Below are 15,997 nucleotides of genomic sequence, written 5' to 3' on the forward strand. Positions count from 1 at the left end.
AAATTGCGAAGATCTTTAGATTTCGTTAAAGGGCGTGTCCATGGTGGCCTGACAAATTTCGATGTTTCGCCATGAAAAAGGAAGTTGCTGTAACTCAGACATACAATGTCCAATCTGCCCCAAACTTCACATGTTAGATAAAACTTCTGCCCTTAACAGATCTACATGCCCACATTCAGTTATAGTCATAGCGCCACCTATTGGCAACAGGAAGTGACATGTTTTACGCTGCAACAAACTACTCCTATAATTTTTTTGAGATTAACATATATTTTGTGGTCAGTCTAATCTAAAGGCCTGTGCAATGTTAACTTTTGGAGATCTTGAGTTTTTGTTAAAGGCCGTTTCCATGGCGCCATGACAAAATTTGATGTCTTGCCACAGCAAGAGAAGTTGTTGTAACTCAAGCATAAAATGTTCAATCTTCCCCAAACTTCACATGTTAGATAAGAGTCCTGGCCTGAACACATCTGAAGGCCAATATTCCATTATAATGATAGCGCCACCTGCTGGCAACGGTAAGATTGGCACATATATGGGATATACTTTGATATATTCCACTTATATTTAGGACATTAAATGCATATTTCTCAACGTTCACCTTTTTACTAAAGCAACACGATGGCGGTGAGCCCGGGTGCGAGGGCCCGTTCATCGCTGCTTGCAGCTTTAATTTATTATTATTCTTCTTCTTCTTCTTCTTCTTCTCCCGAATGAATCGCATTTTTGAGGGCTTTAACATGCTCAAAAAGTCATGAAACTTTGCACACTCATCAAACCTGGTGAAAATTTTCGTCTGATATAGGATTCAGAAGAGGGTGTGGCAAAATGGCTCGACAGCGCCACCTATACCAAGAAAATCAACAGCCTTCCAGCTATGTTTCACGTACATGCACGAAAATTGGCACACATATGTAACACACCAATACCTACAAAAAAGACTCTTGGAGCGAAATTCTAAACCCAACAGGAAGTCGGTTATTTTTAATATTATGAGCATATTTTGTGTAATTTTGGTCATTTCCATGTGTTGTATTTTAACGAACTCCTCCTAGAGAGTTCTTCAAATCAACACCAAATTTGGTATGCCTAATCTAAAGGCCTTTGCGATGTTAAATTGCGAAGATCCTGACTTTTCGTTGAAGGGCGTGTCTGTGGCGGCCTGGCGAATTTCGATAATTCGCCATGAAAAATGAAGTTGCTATAACTCACACATACAATGACCAATCTGCCCCAAACTTCACATGTTTGATGAGACTCCGAACCTGAACAGATTGACATGCCCATATTCAGTTATAGTCATAGCGCCACCTATTGGCAACAGGAAGTGACATATTTTACGCTGCGACGAACTACTCCTAGAAATTTTATGACATCAATGTCTTTTTTGTGGTCAGTCTAATCTAAAGGCCTGTGCGATGTTCAGTTGTGAAGATCTTGAGTTTTCGTTAAAAGGCTTGTTCATGGCGCCGCGACGAAGTTCGATGTCTCGCCATGCGAATAAAAGATGTTATAACTCAGGCATAAGATGTCCGATCTTCCCCAAGCTTCACATGTGTGATAAGAGTCCTGGCCTGAACACATCTGAAGGCCAATATTCCACCGGGTGTGGCAAAATGGCTCGATAGCGCCACCTATACACTTTCAACAGAGTGCGCCTCGAGCTATGTTTCACGTACATGTAAAAAAATCGGTATACACATGTAACACAGCAATACCTACAAAAAAGTCTCTTGGCACGAAATCCGAATCCCAACAGGAAATCGGTTATTTAGAATTTTCTCTGCAAAATTGGCGTTGTTTTTGCCATTTTCAAGGGTTGTACTTTAACGAACTCCTCCTAGAGATTTATTCAGATCAACAACAAACTTGGTCAGTGTAATCTTAAGCACTTTGCGATGTTAAATTGCGAAGATCTTGAGGTTTCGTTAAAGGGCGTGTCCATGGCGGCCTGACAAATTTCGATGTTTCGCCATGAAAAAGGAAGTTGCTGTAACTCAGACATACAATGTCCAATCTGCCCCAAACTTCACATGTTGGATAAGACTCTTGACCTGAACAGATCTACATGCCCACATTCAGTTATAGTCATAGCGCCACCTGTTGGCAACAGGAAGTGACATATTTTACACTGTGACAGACTATTTCTAGAAATTTTATGACATCAATGTCTTTTTTGTGATCAGTCTAATCTAAAGACCTGTGTGATGTTTAGTTGTGAAGATCTTGAGTTTTTGTTAAAAGGCGTGTCCATGGCGCCGTGACGAAGTTCGATGTCTCGCCATGGGAATAAAAGATGTTATAACTCAGGCATAAAATGTCCGATCTTCCCCAAACTTCACGTGTGTGATAAGGGTCCTGGCCTGAACATATATGAAGGCAAATATTCCATTGGGTGTGGCAAAATGGCTCGATAGCGCCACCTATACACTTTCAACGGAGTGCATATGCACTTTCAACGGAGTGTGCATCGAGCTATGTTTCACGTACATGTACAAAAATCAGTACACACATGTAACACACCAATACCTACAAAAAAGTCTCTTGGTACGAAATCCGAATCCCAACAGGAAGTCAGTTATTTAGAATTTTCTCTGCAAAATTGGTGTTGTTTTTGCCATTTTCAGGGGTTGTACTTTAACTAACTCCTCCTAGAGATTTATTCAGATCTTCACCAAACTTGGTCAGTGTAATCTAAAGGCCTTTGCATTGTTAAATTGCGAAGATCTTGAGGTTTCGTTAAAGGACGTGTCCATGGCGGCCTGACAAATTTTGATATATTGCGATGAAAAGGAAGTTGCTGTAACTCAGACATACAATGTCCAATCTGCGCCAAACTTCACATGTTAGTTAAGACTTCTGCCCTTAACAGATCAACATGCCCATATTCAGTTATAGTAATAGCGCCACCTGCTGGCAACAGGAAGTGACATGTTTTAGGCTGCGACAAATTACTCCTATAATTTTTTTGAGATTAACATATATTTTGTGGTCAGTCTAATCTAAAGGCCTGTGCAATGTTAACTTTTGGAGATCTTGAGTTTTTGTTAAAGGGTGTTTCCATGGCGCCATGACAAAATTTGATGTCTTGCCACAGCAAGAGAAGTTGTTGTAACTCAAGCATAAAATGTTCAATCTTCCCCAAACTTCACATGTTTGATAAAAGTCCTGGCCTGAACACATCTGAAGGCCAATATTCCATTATAATGATAGCGCCACCTGCTGGCAACAGGAAGATTGGCACATATATGGGATATACTTTGATATATTCAACTTATATTTAGGACATTAAATGCATATTTCTCAACGTTCACCTTTTTACTAAAGCCACACGATTGCTGTGAGCCCGGGTGCGAGGGCCCGTTCATCGCTGCTTGCAGCTTTAATTTTTAAGTATTCCACAATATTAATCTATAAATACAGTAAAAATAGCAATGTTGTGAATTATTTTTAAGTATTCCACAATATTAATCTATAAATACAGTAAAAATAGCAATGTTGTGAACTATTTTTAAGTATTCCAGAATATTACTGTAAAAATTAAGTAAAAATAGTAATGTTGTGAACTATTTAAGGATTTCACAATATTAATGTTTTGCTGTATTTTTGCAATAATACTGTAAAATATTATTACAATTATTATGAAATTAAATTTTCACAATATTACTGTTTTTAGTGTATTCTTGATTAAATATATGCAGCTTTGGTGAGCATAAGAACATTTATAAAATAAATATTCATATGTAAGTATGTGTATGTATAAGTACGCACTGTTAAATATGTAATAATTCAGTGCACTAGAGAATAAGCACAAAGCAAAACAACATATAAGCTCATATAACTGACCTGAGTCCAGGTGAGCGCGCAGCTGTTGAGTGACAGCAGTCTCAGACAGGAGAAGGCGGGGCTTAAACGGCTCGGCTCACTGGAGATGCTCAATCTGTTTTGACTATGTAGAGATTTTGAAACGGGATTCTCAGTGTTTAAACCCCACAAACAGACCTCAGAAGGGAATGAAATGATGTCAGGTGTGTTCAGACGGCCTCACCTGAGCTGTAGCTCCCTCAGAGACTCCAGCTGCTCGGTGATCGCCGCCAGCACCTCCCATGAGCTCAGCAGGTTTCCAGAAAGATCCAGAGACTGAGCCACTGAGAGACACTGTTAAAGAAGCTTCACACACTTCCTGTTTGAGAACATCAGTGATGTGTTTCTGAAGGATACGTGGTGTGGTGTTTCTGATCTCGTTCTCTGCACCTGGACCAGACACCTCGCATCTCCTCAGACCGACTTCTGTCAGGTTCTCCAGCCTTCGAGAGCACAAGAACACACGACTGAGATTCTGGAAAAGCCTCCCTAATAGTACAACTAGACATTTTTTTCATGCATTGGTCAATTTTGAGTTTTTGCTTCCATTACATGTCAGAATAGTGCAAAGAAAACATCCAAAATACACATTTACAAAAGTTTGGGATTTTTTAATAAGTTTCTTCTTCTCATCCAGGCTGCATTTAATTAAATCTAAAATACAGAAACAACCGTAATATTGTGAAATATTATTGGAATTTAAAATTACGGGTTTCTATTTCGATATATTTTTCAATAGAATTTATTTCTGTGTTGGAAAGCAGAATTTTCAGCATCATTATACATTATTAGTGTCACATGATCCATCAGAAATCATTCTAATATACTAATTTATTATCAATTTTGGAAACAGTTGAGCTGCTTAATATTATTCTTTGGAACCTGTGACACGTAAAAAAAAAAAAAAAAGACAGTACTTTTTTCCTTTCCTTCCCTTTTAAGACTAAATACTTTGATTCAGCAAGGATGTGTTAAACTGATACAGTGCTAGTAAAAACTTATACTGTTAGAAAATATTTCTGCTTTTAAAGAATGGATGCTGTTCTTTATTCATAAAAAACAACAGTTTCCAGCACCGATAATAAATCAGTAAATTATCATGATTTCTGAAGATCATGTGACACTGAAGACTGGAGAAATGATGATGAAAATACAGAGCTGCATCACAGAAATAAATTATTCTTAAAAGTATATTAAAATACAAAACCAGTATTTTAAATTGCAATAATATATCGAAATTTTACAGTATTTTTAAGCAAATAAACGCAGTCTTGATGAGCAGACTTCTTAAAAAAAAAAAAAAAAAAAACATTACAAATCTTACTGATCCCAATTTTTTTAAGTGGTATACAGTGTTGTAAATATGAATCCAGATCAAACATCACCTCTGTTTCTGCTTGATGTCCTCGAAGCCGACCATCATCACGGTTTTGCTGGAGATCTTCAGCTCTTCTCCGATAACCTCCTGTAGCTCCACCTCGTAGCGCTGCTTCAGAGCCGTCACGTAATCCACACCGAAGCTGGCCTTCTTGGGCCGAACGAACGAGCCGCCCGTCGGGTGTCTGATGGAGAACACAGACAAGCTTTGTTAAAGAGATGGTCCACTGGTTTTATTCTAGGCTTGATTGTGTTTATAGGCTGCAGTCTAACATGTGTTAATGCTTTGTTTAACAGAAAACTTGAGAAAGCCAACCTACTGATCTTTAACCATTAGTCGTTTAGAAGACAGAATCACAATTCATATATGAATGTTTTTTTTTTTCATGCATTCATTCCAAGACGGCATAGCAACAACTCATCCTCTTCTCTAAAGCAGTGCAGCATGGCCCAGCATGGCCCCGCCCCTTTTGCCGCATGTTTCCGGGGGCGGGGTTTATCTATATTTAATCTATATATAAACAAACACAGAAATATAGATAAACCCCGCCCCCTTTTGCCGCATGTTTCCGGGGGCGGGGTTTATCTATATTTAATCTATATATAAACAAACACAGAAATATAGATAAACCCCGCCCCCGGAAATATGCGGCAAAGGGGGCGGGGTTTATCTATATTTCTGTGTTTGTTTAATGTCACGAACCCAGGAAGCAACCCGTTGTAGTCCCTACCAGCTGTTTTTGTAGGCATTAAACTGCCATCATTTTAAAAGATATCTCCGTTTGCTTTGAAACATTTAGCGCCGCAACTTTGCAGATTTGCAGCTAAAAGTTCAATCGCAATCAACCACCCATTTAAAATGTATATGACTGATTGTAACTGTTTGGTTGCTGGTGAGCACCTGCAGGTGAAGTATCGCACTCCTTCATGACTCCCGTCGTGCTTTCCTCTCTCTGGATCATCCCACTCCACTCCCAACCACAGTCCTGCAGACATCCAACCGATTATGAACAGAACCAAACCTCATACACTATATTGCCAAAAGTGTTGGCACCCCCTTCTAATAAACAAGTTTGATGACTTGAGTCACTTCCATGAGTACAAATCTTAATGTTTAAGCATATAATGATATTCTAGGGAACTGTGCTTTTTAATTTTATAGCAATAGTTTGGACAAAACCCTATTCTATTCTAAAAGTGCCTCTTTTTATCAAAACAAATGATTGATTGAGTCACTTTAAATGCAGACTTCGAGCTCAATGGCAAACACCAATGACGTACATACTGTATGGGTGCATTCATTTTAAAAACATCCAAACTGTTGTAACAGAAATGGAAATACAGTTATTAAATGCATGAATTATGTTTCCATCTTTGTTTTGGAAGTACCTTTTTCTGTTCTAAAGAAGGAAGAATTCTGAATTCTTTTTTTGTCCATATAGTGTATATACAAGTCATTGGTTTACTGATGAGTTTTTGACTCAAGGTCTTTATTTAAAGTCATAGCAGACCAGTCAAGATCTTCCACACTGACTCAATCAATAATTTCTTTCTGAACCTTGCCTTAGACACAAATGCATTGTTAGAATGGTACCGTTGCGTTGCTATTAAATTAGAAGCACATAACTCTCTAGAATATTATTATAGGCTGAAACATTAATATTTGTACTCATGGAAATGACTAAATCAGTCAAACCAGTTCTTTAGAAGGGGGTGCCAATACTTTTGAAAATATAGTGTTTAAAGCTAAATGACTGACCTGTGGTGGGAAGAACTGGACCAACGTAACGGACAGTTCCTCTCTCTCCATCACAGCTCACACGTCTGCCCACAGCATCCTCCAACACCTCCTGAGTCTTCATCATCATCTGATGATGATGATGATCTGTATCAATCACGGAGGAAACCAGAGAAATCTAAATCTAAACTCAGCTTTTTACACATCACAATCACGTAACCAAATGTAACATATATTAATATACTAACAGACCTTGGGAAATAGTAATACGACATAAAACGATTAAATTGTAATAATATTGGAACTCATATCATATAAAAATGACTGCAGAACATAAAATGACATAGATGTACAGGGAAATCACTGTTATAACACATATGAAATAATTACATAGGGAAAAAATAAAGAAAGATACACAAGTATACAAAAATACACATAGAGAAGAAAAGCGTAATATGGAAATTAAATCACATTTTTAAATAAACCCATTACATTTACGTTAAATATATATGCGAGCGACGTATGCGATGACAGGCTCGTGTTTCTATATATTAAATCATCTTTATAACATTATCTATACGCAGAGACAAGAAGAACAGTATATTATAAACGGAATAATTTAATAACAGAATGAAATGTTCCTGCATCATTCATACCTACAGAACCGGCAACAGGAAGTGACGTCATGAGGTCCCGCGCCGATGAGAAACAAACAGCGTCCTCAGGAGCGCTGCTATTGTTACGCGAGTTATTACGCGTGTTTCATTCAAACGGGTGATGAGACAATCCGTAAATCCTCTTTTTATATTTAAAACCGTATTTTGTGATATGTTTATTGAGGCGAGTCTATCGAATGAGAATGCTTCCGCGTCAGGAACCGATGATCAGTATTTGTGGGTTCCAGGGGGCGGGTGAACTCTGCGCACACGCGTGTGAGCGAAATAAACGTGTTTGGGTGCGAAGTTTCAGCGTTCAGCGCGTGGACATTTCTTAAATATCTGACATATATTTACACAGACACGCGCTCTGAGTGACATCATGAGGAAAAAGCAGTCTGTAAAGAGGTTTGTTTTCGTCGATAATATAATCTATAACATGTTACAAATAAACAGACTCATGGGGACTCGTGTCACGGTGGGGACCTAAATTGAGGTCCCCACGGGTAAACAAGCTAATAAGTTACACAGAATGAAGTTTCTTGGAAATCTAAAAATGCAGAAAGTTTCCTGTGAGGGTTAGGTTTAGGGGTAGGGTTGGTGTAGGGCGATAGAAAATACAGTCTGTACAGTATAAAAACCATTACACCTATGGAGAGTCCCCACAAGGATAGCTGACCAGACAGTGTGTGTGTGTGTGTATATCTAGATATACACACACACGTTTATCTAGATACACACACACACATCTAGATATGCATGTGTGTGTATCAAGATATACTTGTGTTTTTGTGTGTGTCTACACATACATTTATTTGCCAAAGAATGTACATGGCATTTGAGAATGTGTGTGTGTGTGTATACAGTTACCAAAGAATATGGATGTTACTGAAAGGTTCTTCAATGAATACCATTGTAATATCATCCTAAAATCCAAAATAACATGGTATCAGCATAGTCCTTTGTTTGTTAGTGTATTGTGGGAGGCAGATGTTGGTTTTCTGGTGTCTGATCTGTGTTGTTGTTGTTGATGACAGTGGAGATGACGGAGATGCTGGAGATTACACGGTCGGTCAGGTGTCCAGCAGCCTGTTCCCAGAAAAACACCAAACTGGAGCTTTATCATCTTTATTCTCCTCCGCATCATCTGCAGACGCTTTAGTCTTCGTTCCTGCACCGAAGGTACATCTATCAGATGAGAAACATGAGTGTGTGTTTGTTTTGGTCCTAATGCTGGTTCTTCCGTGTGTCTTCTCATCAGACTGAATCTAAAGTCACACCGTCTGAGAGCACTGATGTCAAAGGTCAGGGGCACGTTCAGAAACAGAAATCGAAAAAGACTCCAAAGACGCTCTCGGCGGGTGAGAAGAAGCTACAGGACAGGTCAGTGATTCAGCTCTGAAACACACTTCTGAGACCGGATCAGACAGATCTGTGTGTCCTCACAGTGATGGAAACCTGCTACTAAAGCCTTCTGTCTTGACTTCCATCAAACAGTGGAAGTTAATAAAACCTCATGGAAGTATGTTTAAAGAGTAAAATTTCTGAGCACTCATTTTCAGCTTTAAAATATGTAAAGTAAAGCTTGCTTGCAAAACAAAATGATGTGTGTATTATTATTTTTACTTAAATCATAAATTGCACTGAATGATTAGTTAGCATAAGTCAGTTCATAATATATATATATATAATTATTATTATTATTTTTTTTTTTTTTAAGTAATTTCAGGCAGGCAAGTTTATGTGGCATATTTTTAAACACAATGTTAATTAAAAGCAGTAAAATAATCATTTAAAAAAATCACAACAATAAAACGGGGAACTTGCAAGTTTTTTTAATTATTTAAAAATTTAGAAAAATATACAAATTATACATAAAATACAGTGCAAATATTATTATTTTTAGAATATAATTTAGGAAAAATAATTGCTTAATAGTGCAAATAATGAAATTTAAATATATGCATATGTGTTTTTTTTTATTATCATTCTTTTTTTTTTATTATTATTATTATTATTATTTCTGTATATCGGACCTTATCTCATTCTGAAATAATAAATGTAAAAATATTTAAATTATTTAAACTAATTCATGCATTTTAGTGATTTAAGAAAATGAGGTAAGCAACTGAAAATGAAATGGAGATGTTGCTATCCACAGAGAGAGCGCTCTACAGAATGCAGATGATGAAGGACAAACCAGTCTAAAGAAAGTCAAACTCAAGCGCACTGATGAAACGACAGAAGAGGAGCGGCCCGTTAAACACAGAAGGCCCGTAAAGAACATGGCAGAGGAGCGAATCAAAATGAAACGAACGGTGTTTGTGGGAAATCTCCCTCCCAGCTGCACCAAGAAGGTGCTTCAGTTAAAACACACAACTTTAAGAGCAATCGTGAATCTTCCCTGACGGTTCCACTGAAGACTAGTGTGTTGTGTTTTGTTTTGCAGATGCTTTTGTCTCTGTTCAAGCAGGCTGGAGCCATCGAGTCGGTCCGCTTCCGTTCAGTGGTGCGTCTTCTGCTCGACTCATTATCTTAATTAATTGTCGGATCACTAGTTTGAGCTTTAATGGAAGTGTTTTGCAGGTACAAGAAGACCCAACTATGTCCCGTAAAGTGGCAGCTATCCAGTGAGTATAGCGTCTTAATAGTGAAGAGTCTGATGAGATTCATTGTTATTAATCTACTGAGCTTGTCTTTCCATTTCTAGGAGGAAAGTTCATCCCAAAAAACAGAATATTAATGCTTACATCGTCTTCAAAGAGGAGGAAACCGCAGCTGGCGCTCTGAAATGGTAAACGGTTATGATTCTTCATCAGGATTGGAGATATGTAGCATTCCTTATCATTGGAGTGGATGGGTGCCGTCAGAATGAGAGTCTGATAAAAACATCACAATAATCCACAGAACTCCAGTCCATCAGTGAACATCTGGAGAATATAAAAGATGAAACACATCCAGCATTAAGATGATTTTAACTCAAATGTTAACTCAGATGTTCACTGATGGACTGGAGTGCTGTGGATTAATGTAATGTTTTATTTATTATATTTTATTACTCGTGCAGGAATGGGCAGGAGATTCAGCCGGGGTTTCATATCCGAGTGGACCGTGTCTCCCAGCACAGTGGAGTAAGTGTCATTAATAATGTTGTTAACAACTCTTTTGAATGCGTTTATATAATCGTCAATGTTTTTGTTTTCCACAGCATGATCATAAGAGGTCCATATTTGTGGGGAATTTACCGTACGGTGAGTCACGGTGTTCGGAAATGTCTGTATCTTTTCTGTGACGCCACAGTTTCTCTTATGCACACTTTGTTTGGCAGATGTAACCGAGCGACCTTTGCGTGAACACTTCGAGGATTGTGGGAATGTGGAGGCTGTGCGTTTGGTGCGAGATCGAGAGTCTGGGATGGGGAAGGGCTTCGGATACGTCCTGTTCGAGGTATGTGTCTCATATATGTGACCCTCGACCACGTAAGGGTTAGGGTTTTTTTACTGAGATTTATACATCATCTGAAAGATGGGGGAAAAAAAGAGCTTTCCAATTGATGTATGGTTTGTTAGGTACTGAACAGAAACACGTGCAAACTTCTATGGTCTAAAGATTAAAAAACATGAAAAAGTAGTGGGAAAAAATCGAGAATAAAGTCGAAATGTTTCTTGAATAAAGTCGAAATGTTTCTTGAATAAAGTCGAAATGTCTCTTGAATACAGTCGAAATGTCTCTTGAATACAGTCGAAATGTTACGAGAATACAGTCGAAATGTTACGAGAATAGTCTAAATGTTACGAGAATACAGTCGAAATGTTACGAGAATACAGTCGAAATGTTACGAGAATACAGTCGAAATGTTACGAGAATAGTCGAAATGTTACAAGAATACAGTCGAAATGTTACGAGAATAGTCGAAATGTTACAAGAATACAGTCGAAATGTTACGAGAATAGTCGAAATGTTACAAGAATACAGTCGAAATGTTACAAGAATAATCTAAATGTTTTGAGAATACAGTCGAAATGTTACGAGAATACGGTCAAAATGTTACGAGAATGCGGTCAAAATGTTACGAGAATACAGTCGAAATGTTACGAGAATACAGTCGAAATGTTACGAGAATGCGGTCAAAATGTTACGAGAATGCAGTCGAAATGTTACAAGAATGCAGTCGAAATGTTACGAGAATACAGTCAAAATGTTACGAGAATACAGTCGAAATGTTACGAGAATGCAGTCGAAATGTTACGAGAATGCGGTCGAAATGTTACGAGAATGCAGTCGAAATGTTACGAATACAGTCGAAATGTTACGAGAATACAGTCAAAATGTTACGAGAATACAGTCGAAATGTTACGAGAATGCAGTCGAAATGTTACGAGAATGCGGTCGAAATGTTACGAGAATGCAGTCGAAATGTTACGAGAATACAGTCGAAATGTTACGAATACAGTCGAAATGTTACGAGAATACAGTCGAAATGTTACGAGAATGCAGTCGAAATGTTACGAGAATGCAGTCGAAATGTTACGAGAATACAGTCAAAATGTTACGAGAATACGGTCGAAATGTTACGAGAATGCGGTCAAAATGTTACGAGAATGCAGTCGAAATGTTACGAGAATACAGTCAAAATGTTACGAATACAGTCGAAATGTTACGAGAATGCAGTCGAAATGTTACGAGAATGCAGTCGAAATGTTACGAGAATGCAGTCGAAATGTTACGAGAATGCAGTCGAAATGTTACGAATACAGTCGAAATGTTACGAGAATGATCTAAATGTTTTGAGAATACAGTCGAAATGTTACGAGAATACAGTCTAAATGTTAATGTTTAATGTTTTGAGAATATAGACAAAATGTTTTAAGAAAACAGATTAATTTAATTGTTTCACATAAATACAGCGATCTGATCATTAAAAAGCTTGAAAAACAATATTGTAAGACACATAATTTGTGTTTTGCTATAAAACTGATTTTGAAAGCATTTAAAAAATTTTTTATTTAAATGTCAATTTACAGGGTTCCAATTCATGTTAAATGATCTCATACATGGTATTAAAGGTCCCATTTTACGAGCTTTTTTGAAGCTTTGATTGTGTCAAAGTAAGTTAGTAAGTAGTAACTGTAGTAAGTTACAGAAACTGTTAAACGCACCAACTTAAATAATAAAATACACTTACCTGTTGTGGTCCATAAACAACGCCTTCTCCAGACAAAGAGGGAACTGCTCCATCTTTCAAGAATAATCTTTGTGCAAATCCGGCATTAAACTTATTGAGATTGAGGAAGCTGTCCTCAGTAAAATAGCTGCACATAGTTTTACATGTGGATTATAATTTTCAGGAACCGAGTTAAACATAATTTGTAATCATTAATCTCCAAGTACAGCGTTCCTGGGAAGCCCAAACAAAGATGATTGAACTCCAGGATAAAATAAAAACAGCGTTTCAACGACATGGCGACAAAAACAAACAGCTTTTACTGTGTAATGCTCCTTCTCCATCGGAGCGCAACAAGACCACGCCCCCTGTTTGTGAATTCATGTGGGCGGTGGTTAGTCAAAAAAATTGTTTTAGTGACTTCATTACTAAAGGAACTAGAGGGCTGTAGTCCAAACGGGTCGTTCGATGTAGGCGAATTCTGTTAAATTAAATATCTCGCTTGGCATTGAACTTTGAGCTTTAGAATTTTACAGATATTATTTATACTCTAACAACAACATTACACAGTAACTAAAGTTTAAAACATGGGATCACGAAGAAGGGGACCTTTAACAAACTGTGCAAATGAGGTAAAACTCACTGAAACTTTTCCTTCTGCTTCAGAGCCCAGATTCGGTGATGTTGGCACTGAAACTCAACGGCTCCAAATTACTAGATCGAAACATCAGGGTGAAGCGATCAGTAAAGAAGGAAAAAGTGAAGAAAACCCCTCCAGGACGACCTTCAGGAGTCAAAGGGTCAAAGCAAGACACCAGAGATAAGAACTTTAAGACGAATCCTGGCAAGAAACAGACACCAGCTTCGTCGTTCAAAGGAGAGATGGCAGATCCTATGGCTAAGAGAGGCAAAGGACTAAAAAAGAAATTTAAGCACAAGAAAAAGAATCCTAATGTTCATATTTAATGCCTGTACTTATATTTTTACAAGTCTGGTGTTATGTCACAAGTAAAAATTTGATTAAACCCTTATGTTTCTGTCGGTTTTAATTTTTATTTTATAACAACTAAGATCTTTTAATTCCCATTTATTCCACAGTTGATGCGTAAAACCTAGGCGTAAAAGTACAAGTAACTCGCGGAGGAAGATTGTTTTGGTCGTCACGTGGGTTGCGCTTCGGCTTCCGCAATTCGCGCGGATGAATCTGATGTTTACATAGAATTATTTATCAGCACAAATCAAACTAATGACATCGAAAGGAAGACGGATAACTGCAGATAATGTCAGGTAAGAGCTTATATGACGCTGTTGTTTTGAAGTGTTGCAAAAGTTGGCAACACTTGACATAGGCCTATAGCGAATAATGTAATTCAGATCGGGACTTCGGGGCATTTATTGCGAATCATTGATTCAGATCGGGACTTTGGAGCATGTATCGTGAATTATTGGTTCAAATCGGGACTTCAGAGCATTTCTTGCGAATCATTTTTATTCAGATTGGGACTTTGCGCTGTGAATTGCGAAACATTTGATTCATATCACGTGTCTCATTATCAGAACTGCAAAGCGCTTATTGTGAATCTTTTGATGTAGATCAGAACTTTAAATTGGAGCATGTACAGTATTGTTCAAAATAATAGCAGTACAATGTGACTAACCAGAATAATCAAGGTTTTTAGTATATTTTTTATTGCTACGTGGCAAACAAGTTACCAGTAGGTTCAGTAGATTGTCAGAAAACAAACAAGACCCAGCATTCATGATATGCACGCTCTTAAGGCTGTGCAATTGGGCAATTAGTTGAATTAGTTGAAAGGGGTGTGTTCAAAAAAATAGCAGTGTCTACCTTTGACTGTACAAACTCAAAACTATTTTGTACAAACATTTTTTTTTCTGGGATTTAGCAATCCTGTGAATCACTAAACTAATATTTAGTTGTATGACCACAGTTTTTTAAAACTGCTTGACATCTGTGTGGCATGGAGTCAACCAACTTGTGGCACCTCTCAGCTGTTATTCCACTCCATGATTCTTTAACAACATTCCACAATTCATTCACATTTCTTGGTTTTGCTTCAGAAACAGCATTTTTGATATCACCCCACAAGTTCTCAATTGGATTAAGGTCTGGAGATTGGGCTGGCCACTCCATAACATTAATTTTGTTGGTTTGGAACCAAGACTTTGCCCGTTTACTAGTGTGTTTTGGGTCATTGTCTTGTTGAAACAACCATTTCAAGGGCATGTCCTCTTCAGCATAGGGCAACATGACCTCTTCAAGTATTTTAACATATGCAAACTGATCCATGATCCCTGGTATGCGATAAATAGGCCCAACACCATAGTAGGAGAAACATGCCCATATCATGATGCTTGCACCTCCATGCTTCACTGTCTTCACTGTGTACTGTGGCTTGAATTCAGAGTTTGGGGGTCGTCTCACAAACTGCCTGTGGCCCTTGGACCCAAAAAGAACAATTTTACTCTCATCAGTCCACAAAATGTTCCTCCATTTCTCTTTAGGCCAGTTGATGTGTTCTTTGGCAAATTGTAACCTCTTCTGCACATGCCTTTTTTTTAACAGAGGGACTTTGCGGGGGATTCTTGAAAATAGATTAGCTTCACACAGACGTCTTCTAACTGTCACAGTACTTACAGGTAACTCCAGACTGTCTTTGATCATCCTGGAGGTGATCATTGGCTGAGCCTTTGCCATTCTGGTTATTCTTCTATCCATTTTGATGGTTGTCTTCCGTTTTCTTCCACGTCTCTCTGGTTTTGCTCTCCATTTTAAGGCATTGGAGATCATTTTAGCTGAACAGCCTATCATTTTTTGCACCTCTTTATAGGTTTTCCCCTCTCTAATCAACTTTTTAATCAAAGTACGCTGTTCTTCTGAACAATGTCTTGAACGACCCATTTTCCTCAGCTTTCAAATGCATGTTCAACAAGTGTTGGCTTCATCCTTAAATAGGGGCCACCTGATTCACACCTGTTTCTTCACAAAATTGATGACCTCAGTGATTGAATGCCACACTGCTATTTTTTTTAACACACCCCTTTCAACTAATTCAACTAATTGCCCAATTGCACAGCCTTAAGAGCGTGCATATCATGAATGCTGGGTCTCATTTGTTTTCTGACAATCTACTGAACCTACTGGTAACTTGTTTCGTATAAAAAAATATACGAAAAACC

At 37.9% G+C, this 15,997-nt stretch overlaps 2 protein-coding genes across 3 annotated transcripts; one reads left to right on the top strand and one right to left on the bottom strand.

Moving 5' to 3' along the window:
- Window positions 1-3,774: 3,774 nt before the first annotated feature.
- LOC113110721 (tubulin-specific chaperone E-like) lies at window positions 3,775-7,786 on the bottom strand. Of its 2 annotated transcripts, none has more exons than XM_026274875.1 (7): window positions 7,636-7,786; window positions 7,001-7,126; window positions 6,143-6,227; window positions 5,250-5,426; window positions 4,222-4,307; window positions 4,049-4,148; window positions 3,775-3,949 (listed from the first exon to the last, which is right to left on the bottom strand). In XM_026274875.1, exons 1-7 carry the CDS (start codon window positions 7,664-7,666, stop codon window positions 3,790-3,792), a joined length of 765 nt encoding a protein of 254 aa, XP_026130660.1. In that variant the 5' UTR covers window positions 7,667-7,786; the 3' UTR covers window positions 3,775-3,789. The 2 variants fall into 2 exon arrangements, with proteins under 2 accessions (XP_026130660.1, XP_026130661.1); XM_026274876.1 differs by lacking the exon at window positions 7,636-7,786 and adding an exon at window positions 7,472-7,605.
- Window positions 7,787-7,882: 96 nt separating this feature from the next.
- On the top strand, window positions 7,883-13,830 carry rbm34 (RNA binding motif protein 34). The gene is made up of 11 exons (XM_026274871.1): window positions 7,883-8,043; window positions 8,673-8,817; window positions 8,897-9,018; window positions 9,797-9,992; window positions 10,085-10,144; window positions 10,222-10,265; window positions 10,346-10,429; window positions 10,703-10,766; window positions 10,844-10,886; window positions 10,964-11,082; window positions 13,466-13,830. Exons 1-11 carry the CDS (start codon window positions 8,018-8,020, stop codon window positions 13,763-13,765), a joined length of 1,203 nt encoding a protein of 400 aa, XP_026130656.1. The 5' UTR covers window positions 7,883-8,017; the 3' UTR covers window positions 13,766-13,830.
- The last annotated feature ends 2,167 nt before the right edge of the window (window positions 13,831-15,997 follow it).

Source organism: Carassius auratus, chromosome 11 (assembly GCF_003368295.1).
Source record: "Carassius auratus strain Wakin chromosome 11, ASM336829v1, whole genome shotgun sequence".
NCBI classification, from domain to species: domain Eukaryota; kingdom Metazoa; phylum Chordata; class Actinopteri; order Cypriniformes; family Cyprinidae; genus Carassius; species Carassius auratus.

Excerpts from the sequence above, each read along its gene's own strand:
- LOC113110721 (XM_026274875.1), bottom strand. The coding sequence starts at position 7,666 with ATGACGTCACTTCCTGTTGCCGGTTCTGTAG. Across the intron at positions 7,127-7,635 it reads TCCTGTTGCCGGTTCTGTAG|ATCATCATCATCATCAGATG; the intron begins GTATGAATGATG and ends TGATTGATACAG. Across the intron at positions 6,228-7,000 it reads TCCAGTTCTTCCCACCACAG|GACTGTGGTTGGGAGTGGAG; the intron begins GTCAGTCATTTA and ends GGATGTCTGCAG.
- rbm34 (XM_026274871.1), top strand. The coding sequence starts at position 8,018 with ATGAGGAAAAAGCAGTCTGTAAAGAG. Across the intron at positions 9,019-9,796 it reads GAGAAGAAGCTACAGGACAG|AGAGAGCGCTCTACAGAATG; the intron begins GTCAGTGATTCA and ends TGCTATCCACAG. Across the intron at positions 11,083-13,465 it reads TCGGATACGTCCTGTTCGAG|AGCCCAGATTCGGTGATGTT; the intron begins GTATGTGTCTCA and ends CTTCTGCTTCAG.